This window comes from Emys orbicularis, chromosome 14, assembly GCF_028017835.1.
Source record: "Emys orbicularis isolate rEmyOrb1 chromosome 14, rEmyOrb1.hap1, whole genome shotgun sequence".
Taxonomy (NCBI): domain Eukaryota; kingdom Metazoa; phylum Chordata; order Testudines; family Emydidae; genus Emys; species Emys orbicularis.
Window position 1 is genome coordinate 8709625 of NC_088696.1, and position 19429 is coordinate 8729053.

At 42.6% G+C, this 19429-nt stretch overlaps 1 protein-coding gene across 1 annotated transcript in view; it reads right to left on the bottom strand.

The window, feature by feature from the left end:
- The window catches only part of ATP2C2 (ATPase secretory pathway Ca2+ transporting 2), a 45120-nt gene that overhangs the window by 14092 nt on the left and 11599 nt on the right, over nucleotides 1–19429 (bottom strand). Inside the window, exons 2-14 of the mRNA XM_065416342.1 lie at nucleotides 15867–15977; nucleotides 14059–14175; nucleotides 11886–11975; nucleotides 11514–11549; nucleotides 11343–11404; nucleotides 8982–9090; nucleotides 8745–8894; nucleotides 8568–8636; nucleotides 8029–8104; nucleotides 7746–7812; nucleotides 5175–5299; nucleotides 1900–1997; nucleotides 855–956 (exon numbers count right to left, since the gene is read on the bottom strand). Coding sequence (XP_065272414.1) covers nucleotides 855–956; nucleotides 1900–1997; nucleotides 5175–5299; nucleotides 7746–7812; nucleotides 8029–8104; nucleotides 8568–8636; nucleotides 8745–8894; nucleotides 8982–9090; nucleotides 11343–11404; nucleotides 11514–11549; nucleotides 11886–11975; nucleotides 14059–14175; nucleotides 15867–15977 — 1212 coding nt within the window. The remainder of the gene's footprint in view (nucleotides 1–854; nucleotides 957–1899; nucleotides 1998–5174; nucleotides 5300–7745; nucleotides 7813–8028; nucleotides 8105–8567; nucleotides 8637–8744; nucleotides 8895–8981; nucleotides 9091–11342; nucleotides 11405–11513; nucleotides 11550–11885; nucleotides 11976–14058; nucleotides 14176–15866; nucleotides 15978–19429) is intronic.

A 19429-nucleotide genomic window follows, 5' to 3' on the forward strand; every position in this document is an offset into this window, starting at 1 on the left:
CATCAAGGCTGAATTTGAGGGCTAAGGATCAAGTTCAGGGACACAACCATCGCATAATATTTTGGATCAAAATACCAGCAATTTCACAAGATGGCTCTTGCACTTTTCCACCATTTTGAGGCACTTCCAAATCGGTAGAACTGGTAAAAATGTTTAATATTTCAAATTTTGAAAAATGAACAAGAAAATGTTGGACTATATTTTCATGATTTCCCCCTCTTTGAATCAGCTCTACAAATCAGACCTGGAAAGATTAGTCCCTTCTAATTGTGGCTTTAACATGCAATATAAATCTGAGGGGTGGGTCTGGATCTAACCCTTCCCAAAATTGAAAGGCGATTAAATCTGAGGTTCCAGTTCAGGCCATTTGCATATGCAAGTATCTGATTTCCGCATACAATGGTGTGTGCAAAATTAGTAGTAAAATTGCACATGCGTGTCTATGAAAATCAGATCCCCAGTACCCTTTGAAATCAATGCAGATTCTGCCTAACCAGCTGGCTGTATTTTGGAATTGCAGCTACTCTATACAAACAAAAACGTATAATGTTAATTGCTCCTTGCTCTATGCATCACCCCTGCACAAACTCTCATCCAAAACTGCACAGCATTTCTGCAAGCCAATGTCTCTGGCTTCTCCCTAGATATTTCTGATGATTGTCACCTGCTATAAATCACTGTCATGTCTGATATAATAACTGCACAAAACCCTTCTTTAGGTCCTCTTGCTATAGCAAGGACATGTTCAATTAGAGTCAACAAAAGTGCAGTTTCAGTAACATTCATCGTACAAGGAGAGCATCAAATTATAATCGAATGAAAATGGAGCAGTTTGATTCATATTTTATACTTACCTCCACTAGCTTTCCTACTGAGACATTGGAAAATTCCTTAATAACTTCCTTTGATGGTAACAGACATACACTTCCTTTCCCACTGTATCCAACCCCGCTCACCTAGGGGGAAATAAATTTGGAAGGTACATACATAAAATTTCCCAGCGTCTAGCTGAAATATATGACTATCAATATTTTCTCCTTATACAGCACAACATCTCTGGGGACATTTCTGATCTATTTTCAAGGCATGCTGGGATTAATGTGTTTTGCTGGGAGCAATATTTATAGCTAAGGTTGCAAATACTGTAATAATCAAAGTGCAGTACTATCTAGGGATGAGAAAACTCATTTTGCCGTATTTCAGTCCTATTTGTTCATCATGGGTACAGTTCAATCAATGGGCCAAATTCTTAGTTAGGTGCAGCTACATTAGATTTGCCAGCTGGAATACAATATACTAACCTATGCTCCTGTTTTAGGATTATTGAAGGTGTGATTCTCCACTGTCTTATATGGTAGTAGTTTACACTCACTATGCACTGGTGTGATGACAACATGTAAGGCCATGGCTAATCAGGCCCCATGGCTATAAAAAAAATAAAATAAAAAAAATAATAATAAAAAAAGGGAGGATCAAGTCAACCTGCTAGAAAATGGTTGAAAATGTGTCTGCTCGAAATGCCAACAGCAGCATTAGCACTGGTGGCAGGACCGGCTAAATATTCTAACATTTGTGTTTATGCTCATGATATTGCTGGGAGCTTTGTGTGCAAGCATATGTGATTTCAAACACGCTCTTTCAAGTACAGCATGCTCACTTTGCGTGAGCAGCTTCTGTGACTATGGGGCCTCATTCAGCATTCCTTCAACACCCCACTCTCCCATTCATGTCAGCGGGAACTTCAAATGCACAAGGAATAAGCCCGTAGTCTAATATAAAAATAACTTATATAGGAATTGACCATGCCAAGAACTGAGACGGATGGATGTCCAGGACTGGAATTTGAGCAATCTTTTGTGGGCTTGAATGATGAAGTTTATATAATTTCATGGACCATACCTCTGCCTGGAATCCATCTGAGGTTACTAGCTGAGTTACTGTCATCTCATTGGCTGTCAAAGTCCCTGTCTTATCTGAACAGATGACATTGCAGCAACCTGATGGGAGGAACATTTTTTTAAATCAGAGCTAATACAATGTGCAAATGAGCAACTAGTTTAGATGCCATAGAAATGTTATAACATATTACTTGTACGTTACAAACATGAGCCGTTACCGGCAAAGATCTATGTGAGAGAAAGAACAAAATACAAAAAGCTGGGTGAGTTTTCTAACCCCTCATTAAGGACTAAGAGAAAACCAGTGCAAAAAGTTTGTGCCTCTCCCGTGGCTTGATAAGGCATTGCACTACCATGTATCTGATTTGGGTTTGGGATCTGGTAGGAGACAGCTGTTGGAAGGAAGGTTCCATCACTCTTGAACATCACACGTTGCATGGTTCAGAGAAGGTGTTAATTTCTGAGGAAGCGATAAGTTTCTCAGAGCTGCAAGGTCATGACTGACAAGCTGGGAGGAAATATGGGGAAAAAAAGATAAAAACCCAGCAGCCTAAGAGACCGATGGTGAGACAGTGGGTGCCCAGGCGCCCAAAGACTCACTCAGCAGTTCATCATTCTCTTGGACAATGGTGCAAGGGGGTTCCCAATGACACCTATTTTTGTTTTGGGTCAAGAGGGGTTCAAGTCCCTGCTCCACCACAAACTTTTTATGGGACCTTGGGCAAGTCATTTAGCCTCACAGGGTATGTCTACACTGCAATAAAACACCCACAGCTGGCCCGACTCAGCTAACTCAAGCTTGCAGGGCCTGGGCTGTGGGCTATAAAATTGCAGTTTAAATGTCTGAGCTCGGAGAGCTACACAACAATTTTATAGCCCCACCACCCAATCCCCTTAAGTCCTTGTCAGCTGACGTGGGCCATCTACGGGTGTTTTGGTGCAGTCTAGACATATCCTGAGACACAGAGGGTATGTCTACACTATCCGCCGGATCGGCAGGTGGTGATCGATCTATCGGGGATCGATTTATCGCGTCTAGTGTAGACGCGATAAATCAATCCCCGATCGCTCTGCCGTCGACTCCTGTACTCCACCGCGGCGAGAGGCGGAAGCAGAGTCAACGGGGGAGCAGCGGCAGTTGACCCCGCGCCGTGAGGACGCGAGGTAAGTCAACCTAAGATACGTCAACTTCAGCTACGCTATTCTTGTAGCTGAAGTTGCATATCTTAGGTTGATCCCCCCCCAATGTAGACCAGGCCTCAGTTCCCTATTTGTACAATGGGGATAAAAGCTGTTCCCTACCTCACAGGGGTGTTGTGAGGATAAATACATTGAAGATTGTGAGGTGATTAGTTATGACAATAATGGGGGCCATAAGAGTCCCTAAGGCAGATAGGATGCTGAGAGAGGCAATTCCACATTCAAACTCTGCTTTGAAATAATAAAGCATTCAATACAAATACAATACAATTCAACACAAATTCTGGACCTGATTCTCATTTACACTAATGCCTCTTTGCACTGCACTGACAATTTAAGCAGATTTAGAGTAGGAGTGAATTAGACTGATGCCCATTTTAGGGCCAGTTTACACTGCTACCACAGTACAAAGAGGCTTTAATGTAAAGGAAAATCAGGTCCGCTAATTTTAGTCACTTAAATGGACGGAATCATTTCTACCGGAGGTGGCAAAATGGGTTGAGCTCAGATACGGTGATGATGACGAGGGCCGTATAAGAACCCAGACAGACGAAAGCAGATTGGCCTGTGATTAAGTTAATTGCAATTTTGAAGGATTAATGCAGAGGAAATCATTGTTTTTAATTAGTCCGAATTTAATTATTTGCAGAATTAAATAAAAAGTTGAATGAAGGACAAATGCTCTTTACAAATGTTTTGTGGACTTGTGTCGTTAACAAGTAGGAGAACGTTGCTCCTTGTAATGCTTGGACATTATCACAAAGGTCCTAGTTATTGGCTGAAAAGGCCCATTTAGGGCTGGCACTTTTAGAATCCAATCAATTCTTTATGAGGTTGGGGCAGGCAGCTCCACATGTCCTGGCGTTAGAGTCAGTGCAGATAAGATGGAGAAAAGGGTGAGAGGACTCTGTTGTTGCTTAGCAAACAGGGTCCCTGATCCTGGAGACCTAACAAGGGCAAAAAGGAACACAATTGCTTTCAATATCAGGGAGATAAACACTAGGGAGAGAGAAGAACCATTTAAGCTAAGGACAATGTTGGCAGAAGAACAAATGGGGCTAAACTGGCCATGAATAAATTTAGGCTGGAAATTAGAAGGTTTCTTACCATCAGAGGAGTGAGGTACTAGAACAGCCTTTCAATGCAAGTAGAGGAGGCAAACCACCTAACTCGTTTTAAGATGCAACTTGATAAATTTATAAATGGGATTATGAGACAGGGTTGCCTGTGATAGCCGGGGACTGGATTCAGAGAGCCAGGAGGTCCCTTCCAGTCTTATGTTCCGTGTTCCTCAGTCAATGGGAGTTATATCTGTGTCATAAATGCCGGATAAGGCTCCCCAGTAGCCATGTGAAGCTGCATGATGCTGTCTTGTGCTTCTAGACCCTTGTAATTAAATGCATTCCATCATCAGAATTTAGAGTGGTGCTCAATAAAGGAAATCTCTGTTTCCCCCTATGCAATGCTCCATACTAAACCACAGGGTCAGGGACCCTACTAGGAGACAGTGATTTTGGGGGTGCCATTGTGAAGAGAAGGCAGAGGAGTATCAGTGAGGTGGGCAGGTAGACAGGGAAGAACAGCAGTTGAGTTGGCCTATACCATTGTGCCAGTTGCTCTAGTGAAGGGGCAGCAGCTGCCTTCCAACCAGGTACAGGACAGGAGAAGCATATGGACCAACAGAGTGGGACGGAAGTGAAGAGGCAGGCCTGGGTCCATGAGCAAGATAGGTAGGTCTTAGGAGGAGAGAACAGCTGGTCAGGGACAGCCAATTCCATGGAAAGAAAGGGTTACAACAGCACATTAGCCTTTTGATCTCGGCAGTGTCCCTGGTATGCCACTTTAGTGGCCCTTGGGACTAAAGGAAGAGGATGAAGAACATGGTGGGGGGTGAAGAGGAAGAGAGACAATTTTAAAGAATTTGGGTTATGGGGTTGCTCCAGCCCTTGGTTCAAATCACAACACCAGTCCCCTGGGTTATCTAAGCAAGCTAGTAGCCAATTTAGTTGCAGATTTGTATAGACTGGACAGATGAATACATGGCTTTGTTTTTGGTGTGACCATCATCAGCCTTACCTAGAGTTTCTACTATGGGCAGCTTCTTCACAATCACTCTTTTCTTGGCCATCCTTAGAACGCCCAGCACCAGCGTCACCGTGACCACAATGGGCAGCCCCTCTGGGATGGCAGCCACGGCCAGGCTGGGTTGCAGTATAACAAAAGATTAGGTTTCCAGTTACAATGTGTCACACCACAAGGCGCTGCACACAAGCATACACTCAAACATGGCAAATAAGCATTTCCAGAAGGCATGAATGTCCTCTTGAATATGACGGTCTGGAATGGAAATCTTGTGACTGTTGAATATTAACAGTTCGAATTCCCAATACATAATGTACAATAATCCTCTACATGTCCTTCTCCATTTAAATGAGTCCGAACAGTGAGCACAATTTTGAACATTGCCAGGGATAGTTCATTTCCTTACATCTGGGAATTTGGGATTTTTAATCTCTGAAGATGAAGGTTCAACCTTGCTTGGCAGCATGTTCAATCATACCCACTGACCTCCTCTCCTTGATGCATCAAAGCTATTCTCGGAGAGTTAATTCTATTCTGAGCAGCCTGGACTCCCAAATGATCTCTTGGTGCCACAGGCTATGTCTACACTACAGCCGGGATCAACGCTCTGAGATCGATCCACCGACAGTTGATTTAGCAGGTCTAGTGAAGACCCGCCAAATTGACAGCAGATCGCTCTACAGTCAACCCCTGTACTCTATCCACGATGAGAAGAGTAAGGTAAGTCAACGGGAGAGTTTCTCCCATCAACCCCCCGTGGTGTAGACCACGCAGTAACTCGACCTAAGGTACGTTGACTCCAGCTACGTTATTCACGTAGCTGGAGTTGCGTAGCGTAGGTTGACTTACCGCAGTAGTGTAGACATAGCCCTAGTAAACCAGACTGGCATCTGGCACTGTGCACAGTTATGCCAGAGAAAATACAAACTGACAATCATTTTATAACCCTCTGTTGTTCTGTAGGCAGGTACGAATGAGTCATAAAGGATATCTGCTGTTATAAGGCAATAAATGTTTATATTAAGCATAAAAACTAACTCAGGATTAAAACATAGGTTAAGGCAAACATTTTCAAGGGTGACTACTGATTTTAATTGCCTGAATTTCCGGGTGTCAAATTGCAGACAACTCGGGCAGGCTCAGTTTCCTGGGGTGATTAGTACTAAGGCTGGCCAGAAAGCAACAATTCCATTTCGTGGAAAATGTTGGAACTTTGAAATTTGTTTTCATTTAGATAAGGAGTGAAACGGAGACCTTTGGAAATTTTTTCACAAAAAAATGAGAGCAAAAGACCCCAGAATAGCCAATAAACCGGTGGTCAGACCACTGGCTTGGGATGTAGTAGACCCAGATTCAGCCCCAACTGGAGCCAGTTGGAGCTTTGTGTCTCAGCACCTTTGAAATTCTTAGTCAAGAAATGCTGACAAACTCTTTTCTCCTTTGTCATCAATGTCCCCCTAGCCATTGTGAGTATGAAACCGAACTACTTTAGTGTCTTCCATGCTGACCTCCATCCATATTTTTATTTCCACACAGTGCTAGATAATGAATAATCTTAGAGCTATGGCAACACTTAAGGATACATCTTCCAAATATTACTCAAACAGATGGTTTATAGTATTTGATTGAGGGGTTGTGCACGTATTTCCATGTGTCAGGTACAAATGTAACATTCCTGGCTTTATAAACACATCAGAGAAGGGCGAATATTTGCAGATGTAATATTCCTCTTAATTTATAGCATAGACACAAGACTAGAACAATGGCCATACTGGGTCAGACCTATGGTCTATCTAGGCCAGTATCCTGTCTCTGACAGTGGCCAGTGCCAGATGCTTCAGAGAGAATGAACAGAACAAGGCAATTTTGAGTGGTTCATCCCCTGTCATCCAGTCCCATCTTCTGGCAGTTGGAGGTTTAGGGACAACCAGAACACGGGGTTGTATCCCTGATCATCTTGGCTGAATAGCCATCGATGGGCATATCCTCCATGAACTTATCTAATTCTTTGTTGAACCCAGTTATACTTTTGGTCTTCACAACATCCCCTAGCAACGAGTTCCACAGGTTGACTGTACATTGTGTGAAGAAGTGCTTTCTTGTGTTTGTTTTAAAATTGCTGCCTACTAAGACGTTGCAGGACTTTTATGGCAGGGATCGAGGTGGGGAAGGCTATGCTTATGAGGATGTCTTCCAAGGCACTGCTCAGTGGAAATATGTTCATGGCAGAATTTGGACATTAGTGAAATTATGCACCAGTCTGTTTCCCCCAAAAAATAAAATAAAATAAAAATAAAATAAAACCTTAAGCTTTCTTTTGTTCCTTCATTTGCCATTAAATGAATAGTAAGGTCAGATTCTACATTCACTGAAATCAGTGGTAAAACTCCCATTGGCTTCTGTGGTGCAGAACCAAGCCACATATTAAGAGACTAACACAAGTATTGAGGTTTTTTCCCCCCACAGAAAGAACTGCCCTCCATTGTCTCAAGCAACCTCTTAAATGCAACCACTCAGCGGGACATGTTTCCCTTTAATAATAAAAGAGTTCTTTCCAATTCTCACCTCACTCCAATAGTGAACATACTGAGAAGATGCTTTCCTTGCAACCAGCCAATCAGCATTATTAAACCTAGGAGAGGGGAGGAAAAGCCAGTTGAAAAATGGAAGTTAAGGATCTGTGAGGGATTTCAAGAGATTTCTCATCTCAAGGCGTCGCAGGCCAGACACTCAAAAACGGAGGCACTCTACATGAAAGGGCACTTTCGAAAAAGTTGCTCCAGGGACACGGGAATACATTCATAATGGAATGCATCATAGTTTATACAGAGCATTCAGGCAAACTCACCAATGATGCAAAAGGAGAAAAGGGTAAGTTGTTTCCCCAGTTTATCCATGCTTTTCTGTAGAGGCGTTTTAGGGGTCTGGAAATGTGAAGAGAAAAAAACAAAATTGGTTTCTGTTATGTAAAATGAGGTGCGTGAGTAGAATCAGTGACAAGAAATACAGCCATAATTATTATCACTGGAGCAACCCTAAACTGAGATTGGGGGCTTATTGTGCAGGCACTGTAGACCATATACACAGTGAGAGAAAAATGCCCATTAAAGAGTTTATAATCTCAATAGACAAGACAGAAGCATTAGTCAGTTCACAGATGGGGACCTGAGGCATAGAAAGAATAAGTGACATGCCCAAGGTCACCAAAGTTTGTGGACTTGAACCCAGCTCTCTTAAATCCTACTGCAATGCCTGTAGCTCATGACCACCCTCCCTACAAACTGCCCTTTGACCTCCAGTATTTGAGTAACAATATGGAGACTCGGGTCCCACGACAGTACCACACAGCTCTGTACCAACAAAACAAACAGAATTCTTGTCCCTTACCTCTTCCGCTTGCATCAGTTTAAACACCTCTCCAAACTGTGAGTTTTCGCCAGTTCCGATAACTATCCCCTGGATTAGGAAAATAGCAATGAGAATCATGCAAAATACTGACCTTACTTAAAAGCTTCTCTAGCTATTATCTAGAGGTGGATGATATGGAGAGTATATAGGACTCACTTTTCCCTTCCCATATCGCACCAGTGTTCCCATGAAAACAACATTACTCAGCGTTGTTAGGTCTCCAGCTTCCAGTAAGGGATCATCTGTCTTACTGCAAGGCTCAGCTTCTCCAGTAAAACTGGATTCGTCCACCAACAGGTCTGTAACCTAATTAAAAATGTAACTCCGTGGAGCCTTTATCACAATATAGACGAGCAAACCAATGTTATCATTTATGTGTGAGCTGGTGTTTACCTCTATCAGTCTGATATCTGCAGGAACCCTGTCTCCAATAGAAAGACACACAATGTCTCCTGGGACCAGGTCTCGGGCGAGAAGATGCTGCAGTTTTCCTTCCCTTATGCTGCATTACATTGAGAAAATGATACTATTTAAATAGGCCAAACAGCATGCTAGGCAAATATAAGGAGCAGGTCCTTGCCCCAGAGATATTCTGATCTAAATAAGAGTTTATCATCTAACTAAGAATGAGGAAAGGAGATTATATTCCTACCCCAAATTTAGTTTTAATGCACAAACACATGGGTGGATTATAGAAGCTTTAGATTTCAGTAATAATGTACATTTAACCTGAATATCCTGAATTGGAGTGCTTTCCCCCCTGTTTGAACTTTAAAGACTGCTTACAGGCTGATCCAAGGGACTATCATACTTGGCAAGCTGTTTAAAGGTAGAATTACTGAATTGGTGTTTTTCCATGTTGTTGTACTAAATGTTCACCTTTGAAAAGATTAGGTGCCTACTCTGTGAAATTCATTGGAGGAACTAGGCAAAGGTATCCAGAGTATTTGTAAGGTACAAAGTTCTAGGACCACTGAAGTAGAAAAGGCCACGCCTCATTTTTGACACAATAATTATAACCTCAACATGAACCATTTATTTGTATTGGTCATGACAGAGCTGATTTTCAAAGTATGAAAGACACAAGTATGATGTTACACTCCATATGCTTTATGAATGTGAATATGATGTAACTGGAATATGCTTTATGCAAAAGGTCTCTTGTAAGGTATCATTACAAAGGTTATAACCTACTGAATATATTCATCCTATTTGTATGAATGTATCATTCTTGTATCTGAAGCTAGAAATATGAAGTATAACTCTGGGGTCCTATTGTAATTATGCAAAGTGTTGGCCATGAATGGTGGTTTAAAATCTTGATGGCTCCCATTGACTAGGACAATTGGTTGTAAATGGCTGTTTATTTGCAAACCTTCCAGGGTACGTGCGGGCCAGCCCTTTAGAAAATGGAGACTAGGGGTCTCACAGGACATGTGAACACGTCACATGATACTGGAACCCATCTTAAACCTGATGCTTTTCCATTTAGAAGGAGGGGTGGGGACCCAGAGAGACAAAGGATTCCCGCCTTATGCCAAAGCTATAAAGGGGGGTGGAGCAGAACAAGGGTGGTCCCAGTCATGAGAAAGTCCTTGCTTTTCACCTAAAATGCCTGCTGGAACTAACGAGGACTGTACCAGGGGAAAGGACTGGGCCCAGACTAGGAAGGAGTCTAGTCTGTGAAAGAAGCTTATTGGAACATCTCTGAGGGTGAGATTTACTTGGGTGTATGCAAATTCCTAATATGCACACCAATGAGCCAGGTTCTTCAGTCCATTAGAGTTGCTTTTTGTGAGTCTCCCAGGGCAAAGGTACCCTAATGCCAGAGAATATGGCCAGTGGGGGATTCTCCCTGTACTGGGGAATCATCAGATAGTGTAAACGTGCTGTAGTGACTCCTTTGCCAGTCCCTCCAGCTTCCAGTTTAGGGGGGTTGCATCCAAGGAAAAGGGGACATGTCTGGGCCATCCTTACACTTCAGGAATTTCCAGATGATGGATTTATCCTTGGGGGAAGGGGGGGGGGTGTCGCTGGCAGCTGGTACAACTCAGTACATATGAATTACAGACAGCAGTGGTGCAAAGATGGTACCGGGGGGGGGGGGGGAAGGATTAGTTCAAGGATTCAGTCACAGGGCCAAAAAAAAAAAGGAAATGAAAATGAGATAGATGTGTATAAAATAGGATGAGAAATCCTACTTTTTCCCCTAGGGCACGTTAGTGGGGGTTGGGAAGCCTAACAAATATGGTAGGATCATTTCTCAGCCCATCAGGCACAAATGCCAACCTGGGATTGATGGTTATTTACATATGCTCACTGGCAAAAATTTGTTTACTGCACAACTCAGAAACCAATATTTGACTTGTAGGCGTAGCTGGACTCTCAGTCTTATTGACTGAAGCTAGCTCATCCTTGGATCACATGTAAGGAACCTTTGGCTAGTCACATATAAACCCCATGCTAATCACCGGGGCTCAAACCCAGGAATGTAAGCACCGAAACACGAACTTCAGCCATTTCTGATGAAGGAGAATTCCTGCAACTGTGAACACCAGGGTAAGTCATAAGACGGTGATATAATCGCATGCACTAAGGCAATGTATTACCAACTGGACACCCGTAAAATGCCCCATCCAAAGACAGTTATCAGCAATTCATTACATGCACAAGCATCAGAATTGTTGCCTTCATTATCTGGCTTTCCCCCCACAACCTGAACTAAAAGAAAATGAATACCTATGCATGACTTACCAGTTGCATTCTGGGGGGACTAGTTTGTTGAGCTCTTCCAAAGATTTTTCAGAGCGATACTCCTTATGAGAGAGCAGCATAAAACTAAGTTACAAAAGCAGGATTACTCCAAATGGGCCATAAACTGAGATGCAGAGCTCTGCTGCAAAGTTAAGGATTCCTAGGACATACCTGAATGAAGGCCACTGTAACCACAATTAGTACTGCCTAAGGAGAAAGAGGTATTACATTCATAGGCATATTAACTGCAGCTAATGCAGTGCTTGCATTACAGGTGATTCTGAGATTCTAAGGCCAGAAGGGACTACTGTGAGCATCTAAGTCTGACCACAAGCCATAGAACTTCCCCAAAATAATTCCTAGAGCAGCTGTTTTAGAAAAAACATCCAATCGCAATTTAAAAATTGCCAGTGATGGAGAATCCTCCATAAACCTGATCCACTGATTAATTGTGCTCACTGTTAAAACTGTACGCCTTATTTCCTGTCTGAATTTGTCTAGCTTCAATTTCCAGGTGATTCCACTTCCAGGTGAATAACTTACCACTGCAATACTCACAGCATCCTCATATTCTTTAGTAATTACACTTACTAAAGCAGAAGCCAGCAGCAATAGAATGAGTGGATTCTTAAACTAAAAAAAAAAAAAAAAATAAGAGGTTTTGGTTTTGGTTCAAAAAAACATTTTATTTTAAAAAAATAAGGCTAATTAGTTCCCTGTTAGTGACACATTTTAATGATGGACTTCTTTACAAATAAGAAGAAACATGTAATTGAGATAAAGAATTCCTTTAATTAGTGCTACTGCATCATTCTTGCAAATCAATAGGAACTGTTGGATACTCGGGTCGTTTGAAAATCTGGCCACTTATTTAGGCATCTAAATATGGATTTGTGAAAATCTTGACCTCACTTAGTAACCACTGGAAGTGATGTAATTGAGTTAAGTAAGATAAAGAAAAGAAACTCTTCCCGCCCCGCATGGGTTATGAAGATACACCTTAGAGGAATTCGGGCTTGAGCCAGCTCTCATTGAAGTCAATCGTGAAACTCAAGTCCTTAGTTCCCATTCTTAAGAAAAGATTGGGCATAGATGCATAAAATACAGTAAGTGAAAGGAGCCAGGCCATTGTGAAATTTAAAAATGCATGTTACGGATCATTCAAATTTATGAGTGTGAATTGTGTACTCCAACAAGTAACACTTCCAAGGAGACTGAAGGGTTGTTAGAGAGCATGACTGTACTAAAAAATCCATTCTGTACCCTCAAAAGAAAATCCCTTGTTAAAAGGGTCAAGCAGGTGAGGGGCAAAGCACCAATGTGTCATTTTTAATTAGGTGCAAAGAATGCTTTAGAAACAAGCTTAGAAAATTTACTGATGGTTACATGAAGCTGCTTAAAGGACACTGAATAAGTAGGAGGGGGGGTGAAATCAGTGAAACAAAAATGAACCCTTAAATAAAATAAACAAAATTTACAATCCTTAGGATCCATCTAAAATGAAACCAAAGACAAAACTGATTAGTAAGAAAAAATCAAAACAATAAATCTCTATAAAAAAATAATCCCTGTTCTGGTAAAAGCTCCAAGGCACAGACGAAAGTTACATTCAGCTTGTGAGATCCGTTAATACACATGAGATTCCATATGCACCTAATGAAGGATAACTCAGCCTAGGAAGAATAAGATTAAAGACACCACCCCTATAGTTTGTTTCTTGCATTATTTGAATCACTCGATCTTCAAAGTGATATCGCAATATTGCATTTATTACACTAGCACAAGAGCTGAAGTTAACTTTCATCTGAGCTTTAAACTTCATCCTTTCTTGCTGAAGATTTAGTGCTCATCAGTTTCATTCACTGAAATGTGTCGTAACTGAAATCAGAATATGTCCCAGTTATCACTTTCTTTATACAACTTGTCATTCTTTTATCACTGGCCTGAGAAGGAAATGAATATTGTTATTCAATAACAATATTGTTATTGTTTTGCAGCTGGTGCAAAGAATGGTAAGGCTCTTGATTTATACACAGGGTACAGCCTCTTAAGAAAAGGGTGGTTCTTTAAATCTATCTCCATGTAATACAAATATGGACCATGATCTTGCAATGATTTCCCCCCAGGCTCAGTGGGTCCCTGTGTCTCTATGAAGAGCTCATTGCTGGATTGGGGCTGTGAAAGTGAAATGAATTATATTAAAGAAATAGAATAAATTAAAGAATCCTGTATGTACCTTTAAGTAGAAATGAGAAATGCTGCAATCCAGGTGTCAGGAAAGCAGACATTAACTGTTAATCAATTGCTCCACTTAAGGGCGATTGGTGACGCATTAGCCTTAGATCGATAAGAGTTAATAAGGAAGCAGGATATGCATATTGTGCCCCAGGCAAATTTTACAATTTTGCTCTCTCTGTCCCTTTGTTTAGTTCGCACCCTTTTATCTGTATAAATAAGACTGTTTGAATCTTGCACGGTGCTCACATTAGCTGAGTGTTATTAGCAGAGCGCTGCGCTAATAAAACAGAATGGTCTGACAAACTGAGTCCTGAGTCGAACTTTGACAGGGCCATAGAAAGCCATACAATTTCTAATATACGGAAGTGCTCAGATCCAATCAGAACAGATTTTCTCACTGTTGAGTACTACTGCATACCACAGAAATTTGAAACCGCCTTTTAATGGGCTGCACCATAGCTACACATGTAATCCTTACCTGGTCTAGATATTTCTTCCATATTGGTTCTGTATTATCTACTATAAACTCATTCCAGCCATGTGTTATTCTGCGTTGTAGCACAGAAAATTCCGAGAGTCCAGCTTGTAAATCAACCTGGCGGGAGGTTAAAATCAGTGTAAAATGATCCAGGAAAACTGCAACATGCAATCAAGCTGCATTCAAAATAATAAATAAATTTGGCCAGAAGTGCAGGTCTAATATTTGACCAAGTCTTACAGCTTTCATTTATCTGTGTGGGGTGTACAACACTGACCAAATATCCAGAACGATCAGACATGAAAAACAACAATAAAAGAGAACCACTGCTTTTGTACCAACTACAAATCTTTGGAAGCTACTATCATAGATCCAGCAGAGGGAGTACAAATTCATTAACAAATCCTATTTCCAGTAGGGTGACCAGACAGCAAGTGTGAAAAATCAGGATGGGGTTGGGGGTAATAGGAGCCCATATAAAAAAAAAGCCCCAAATATCGGGACCGTCCCTATCAAATCCGGACATCTGGTCACCCTAATTTCCAGATTTGTGATGCCATTTGATGAATGACAAATTAAAAATCAACTAAGAAAATAACTAACTTCTAGGTTCAGTAGAAACACAAGAAAAAATAGTCAATGTTTTGCCAAATAAAAAAGAACAAATAAACATGGAAATAAATTGTGTCTGCAAGTTTGAGAGATGGCAGCAGTGGAGAACAAACTAAACATTAAAAACTAGATAAAATACTCAGTACTACAATATTCCCTGGTCCCTAGCTTTAGCAGATCAGCATTTCCTAGATTTCTATCCTCCAGCATATTCTTCCCATACATATATGATCATGTATATATTCCTTACAGCATATTATTAGTTTTTCCCCATTGCAAACTGTAATATAAATTGAGTATTTAAAATATTCCTTCAGAGGCAGAATGCAATCCAATGTTCCTTCCAGGGAGGTGTATATGTGTGCCTTCCCCCACATCATCTCTTACACATGGCTATGTGTAAATCACATGATCCAGGCCCAGTGAAAGCCCTATGTGATGTTTCAGGGAATCATCTATGGTTCTAGAGCCATGACATGAATATCATTGATTTAGATGCTAGGAATGCTGTGGGACTAAGGGAAGAAAATGGGGCCATATGAGTGTAAACTGGTTATAAACTGGACATGAATGAATTTAGGCTGGAAATTAGAAGGTAATTCCTAACCATCATGGAGCAGCTCCCAATAGGAGTAGTGGGGGCAAACCACCTAACAAGTTTTAAGATGGAGCTCGATAAATTTATGAAAGGGATTACGTGACAGGGTTGCTTGCAATAACAAGGGACTGGACTTGATGACCCAGCAGGTCCCTTCCAGTCCTGTGTCCTACATGCACTAAGATTTTATGACGAGTTTGCTTGAACTGAGCTGGGACAGAGTGTCACACCTGAAGAGCTGTGCATCTTGCATGTACGTTTGCAGAACTGTGCTAAATCCTCTACCCGTTGGTGATGGACCAAGAGCAGTTAGTTGTCTGTGCAGTGCTGTGTGTCATTTGCGGTTCAGAAGTTCACTTAACTCACCGTCATCACTGATCAGAACAAAGTAAATCAATTATTCAACTGTTAAGTCTCAGAAAGCCACCCAAATGAAAAGGACAGATCTGAACCCCACCAAGATGCATGAGGAAGTTTGCATCTAAAACTAGACATGAATTTCGCAGGTTGGCCCCCTCTCTGAGTAAAATAATGTGGGATATTGGGGTGAGTCCGTATTTCCACAAAGTGCGGTTATCCATTATGTAATGAGCCTTACATGTAAACTTTTTGCCAAGTCTTCTTTATGGCATTTGCAAGCTTCTTTGGGGGGTGGAGCGGTCACTTCTTTCTCTTGTTCAATTGCTGTCAGCGCCCGTTCTTCATCTCTCTGATAATACAGATAAAGCAACTGTTAAGGAAGAAGAACTTAGCTAGTACAGTCATTTCATTAGTTTTTTGGTTCCTCCCTTTATCTGGCCTCTCTCTTTCCTTATCCTTCAGTCATAGAGATCTTCACACTTATCTAACAGTTAAATAATTAACCCTTGCAACCCCTCTCCCCATCCTGTGGCAGGTACATATTATCAATCTCTGTTTTATAGATGGGGAAAGGCAGAGAGGTTAAATTATTTGTCCAAGACCAAAGAGGTAGTCAGTGTCTGAGTTGGAATGGCTGGTCTGACCACTCCTCTGGTCTGACCATTCAGTCATACCTATAACTCACAAATTGTTATGCTCCTGAGAGGGGATACAGTCAGCGGCGGCTCCAGGCACCAGAGCTCCAAGAACGTGCCTGGGGCGGCAAGCCACGGGGGGCACCCTGCCAGTCCCTGCAAGGGCGGCAGTCAGGCAGCCTTCGGCGGCATGCCTGCGGGAGGTCCGCCGGTCCCGCGGATTTGGCGGCAATTCGGCGGCGGGTACGCCGAAGCCGTGGGACCAGCGGACCTCCTGCAGGCAAGCTGCCGAAGGCAGCCTGCCTGCTGTGCTTGGGGTGGCAAAAAAGCTAGAGCTGCCCCTGGATACAGTTCCCGCTTGTACTGTGTGTGTGTGCGCATGTGTCCATTTTACGTTGGAAGAGGAAACTTATTCTCCAACAGTTCCAGGAAATCAGGCCATGCCACAGGAAGAGGGGAGGAGAAAGAAAGTATGAGGTAAATACTTTGCTAAATGCTGAGAAAAACAGCCAGCCGCTTGGCAGGAGTTCCACGGAGGAGTAGCAAGGGGGTTGCACATAATGGGCTGGAAAGGAAAGAGGCAGAAGGAGAACATGGCCAGACCTAGTTCCAGAGTCTTCCCCCCAAATAACCAGAAATCCTTCTTGGTACAGAAGAGAGAAGCTGTTCCTGGGAAAGAGAGCTGGTGATTTATTTTAGAGTCAGCTCAAGTTGGGGGGGGAGGGATAGCTCAGTGGTTTGAGCATTGGCCTGCTAAACCCAGCATTGAGAGTTCAATCCTTCAGGGGGCCACTTAGGGATCTGGGGCAAAATCAGTACTTGGTCCTGCTAGTGAAGGCAGGGGGCTGGACTCGATGACCTTTCAAGGTCCCTTCCAGTTCTAGGAGATAGGATATCTCCATTTATTTATAAAACTGCTTCAGGAAGTTCTTGGGAGATGCCTGATGCAAGGAATCACAAGGCAACCAAGCCAAAAATGGTGTGTGTCTGCAGCAATCACTCAGGGAGTGAAGAAGATTGTTTTTTTTTTTTTTCTCCTGGAAGCAGCACCGACCTTCCTAGGAGACTGCCCTCTTTCCATGTGCTTTTTTGGAAAATTAGGTGCAGCTGTTCTGCTTCCTGAGTAAGCTCCTCTGGGTCTTAGCTCAGATGTTGCCTCCCTTCATTAGGGATGCTGGGACATGGATACTACGGATATGATTCCTGAAGGGTCTGAGCCATTCACACGGTTGGTCCTGTGGACCATAGAAGCACACTGCACCATGTTCATGGAATGGTGTCAGCTCCTGGGACCCAAATCATATTGCTTTTTTGGTTAGCTGTATCTGTTTCTTTGTACTTCTACAGATCCCCAGTCCCTCTGATGTCAGCTTCACTCATTACAGGCTCTGAGTTTTTGGTTAAGCAAAATGTCTGCAGGTGACAAAACACGTTTCACTGGTGCCATCCTGTAGTTTAACAGTGCTAAATATGAGTCTGAATCCACAGCCTTTTTCAGTTGCCACGTTACTATTATAAACACCATTTTCCACCAACCCCTTGGATTGCGGACGAGCTTCTAAACTCAGACTTTACTGCAAACTGCTTAAACTCACATCCACTCAAGTGCAGCCCATTGTCAGATATTACTAGGTTAAGTACAGCATGTCTAGCAAAAATAGGTTTGACGTGCACAATCACCTGTTTAATGTGGTGTCTTAGGCTTTGTCTACACTACGCACCTTTTAGCGACACAGTTGTGCTGCTACAGCCATGCAGCTAAAAGGCACGCAGGGTAGCCGCTGTTTGTCGGCAGGAGAGAGCTTTCCCGCCAACAAAACACTTCCACCCCCAATGAGTGGTGGTAACGTTGTTGGCAGGAGAGCACTCCTGCCGACAAATCGCTGTCCACACCGGCGCTTTTCATCTGCAAAACTTTTGTCTTTCAGGGTGTGTGTTTTTTTCACACCTCGTCGTTCAGTTGCCAGTGTAGACAAAGCCTCCCAGTAAAGCGATTTCAGAGAAGTGAGAATAAGTCATGAATGAGGGCATAGTTTTTTCCAGGCAACATAAACAAATCTATGCCTACTTTGCTCCAATGGGGCCAATTTTTCCTATGCCACCAACATGGGCTCTTTCGCTCAACTTAGTCTGTATTTTTAGCATATGCAACAAGGCTTGAAAACTTCCTCAAAGCACTGGTAATTTGAGGCCAGTATAAAAAGGTCTATAGGCCTTCTCTTAGATTTTACAATCTCTAAATGACCTCCATGTATCCTTTTCAATATATTTTTCTTGAACACCTTAAGAATCACCATCCTAGTGTCTTTAAATAAAATCCGACCTCGGAGCGAGAGTTCCCCCTGAATCGGTGATAGGGCCTGGGAACATGCTGTCCTGGTCACCCTGGGCTAGTAGCTTTAATCACTTTCTGCAGGTTCTCATCCTGAGCTGCTGCTATGGAAGTCACAGTCCACATGGCCTGTGAGACCCGAGAGTTTTCTTTTAAAACCAAATAGACATGCATAATGGCTAGCTCTGGACTTTGCTCCACGGTACTTTGGCTGAATGCTCTCCAGAGAGTGTCTGACCCCATCGAATCTCTCCCAGGTTTGTATTTGATTTGCAAATCATACATTTGTAAGTGAAAAACTAAGATCTGTATTCTCGGCGGGAGGGAGAAGGGGAAGGGAAGGGCTCTTTTGGCAATAATAAGCGGTTTATGGTCAGTTTCAGCTCACACTGTCTTCTTTGTCGCTTTTTACAGATCCAGACTAACACGGCTACCCCTCTGATACTTGACACCATGCAAGGCACTGCATTTAGCGGTATGGAGTGGAAATCCATCAGCCTCATGAAGAAACTTGCACAAGAACAGACAGATATCATCTTCCTTTCCAAATGCAAACGGATGGACATCATACCAAATGGACTGAAGGTGAAAAATCCATTGCTATTGAACTAACCTCGTTATCTCTAGACTGATTCTTGCCTGCATATTTATACCTGCCTCTGGAAATTTCCACTACATGCATCTGACGAAGTGGGTATTCACCCACAAAAGCTTATGCTCCAATATGTCTGTTAGCAGGGCCGGCTCTGGCTTTTTTGCCGCTCCAGGCGAAAAAGCCTCCCGCCGCCCCCCGGCGGGGAGCGCTGCGGGGAGGGCGGCGAGTTCGGCCGGGGC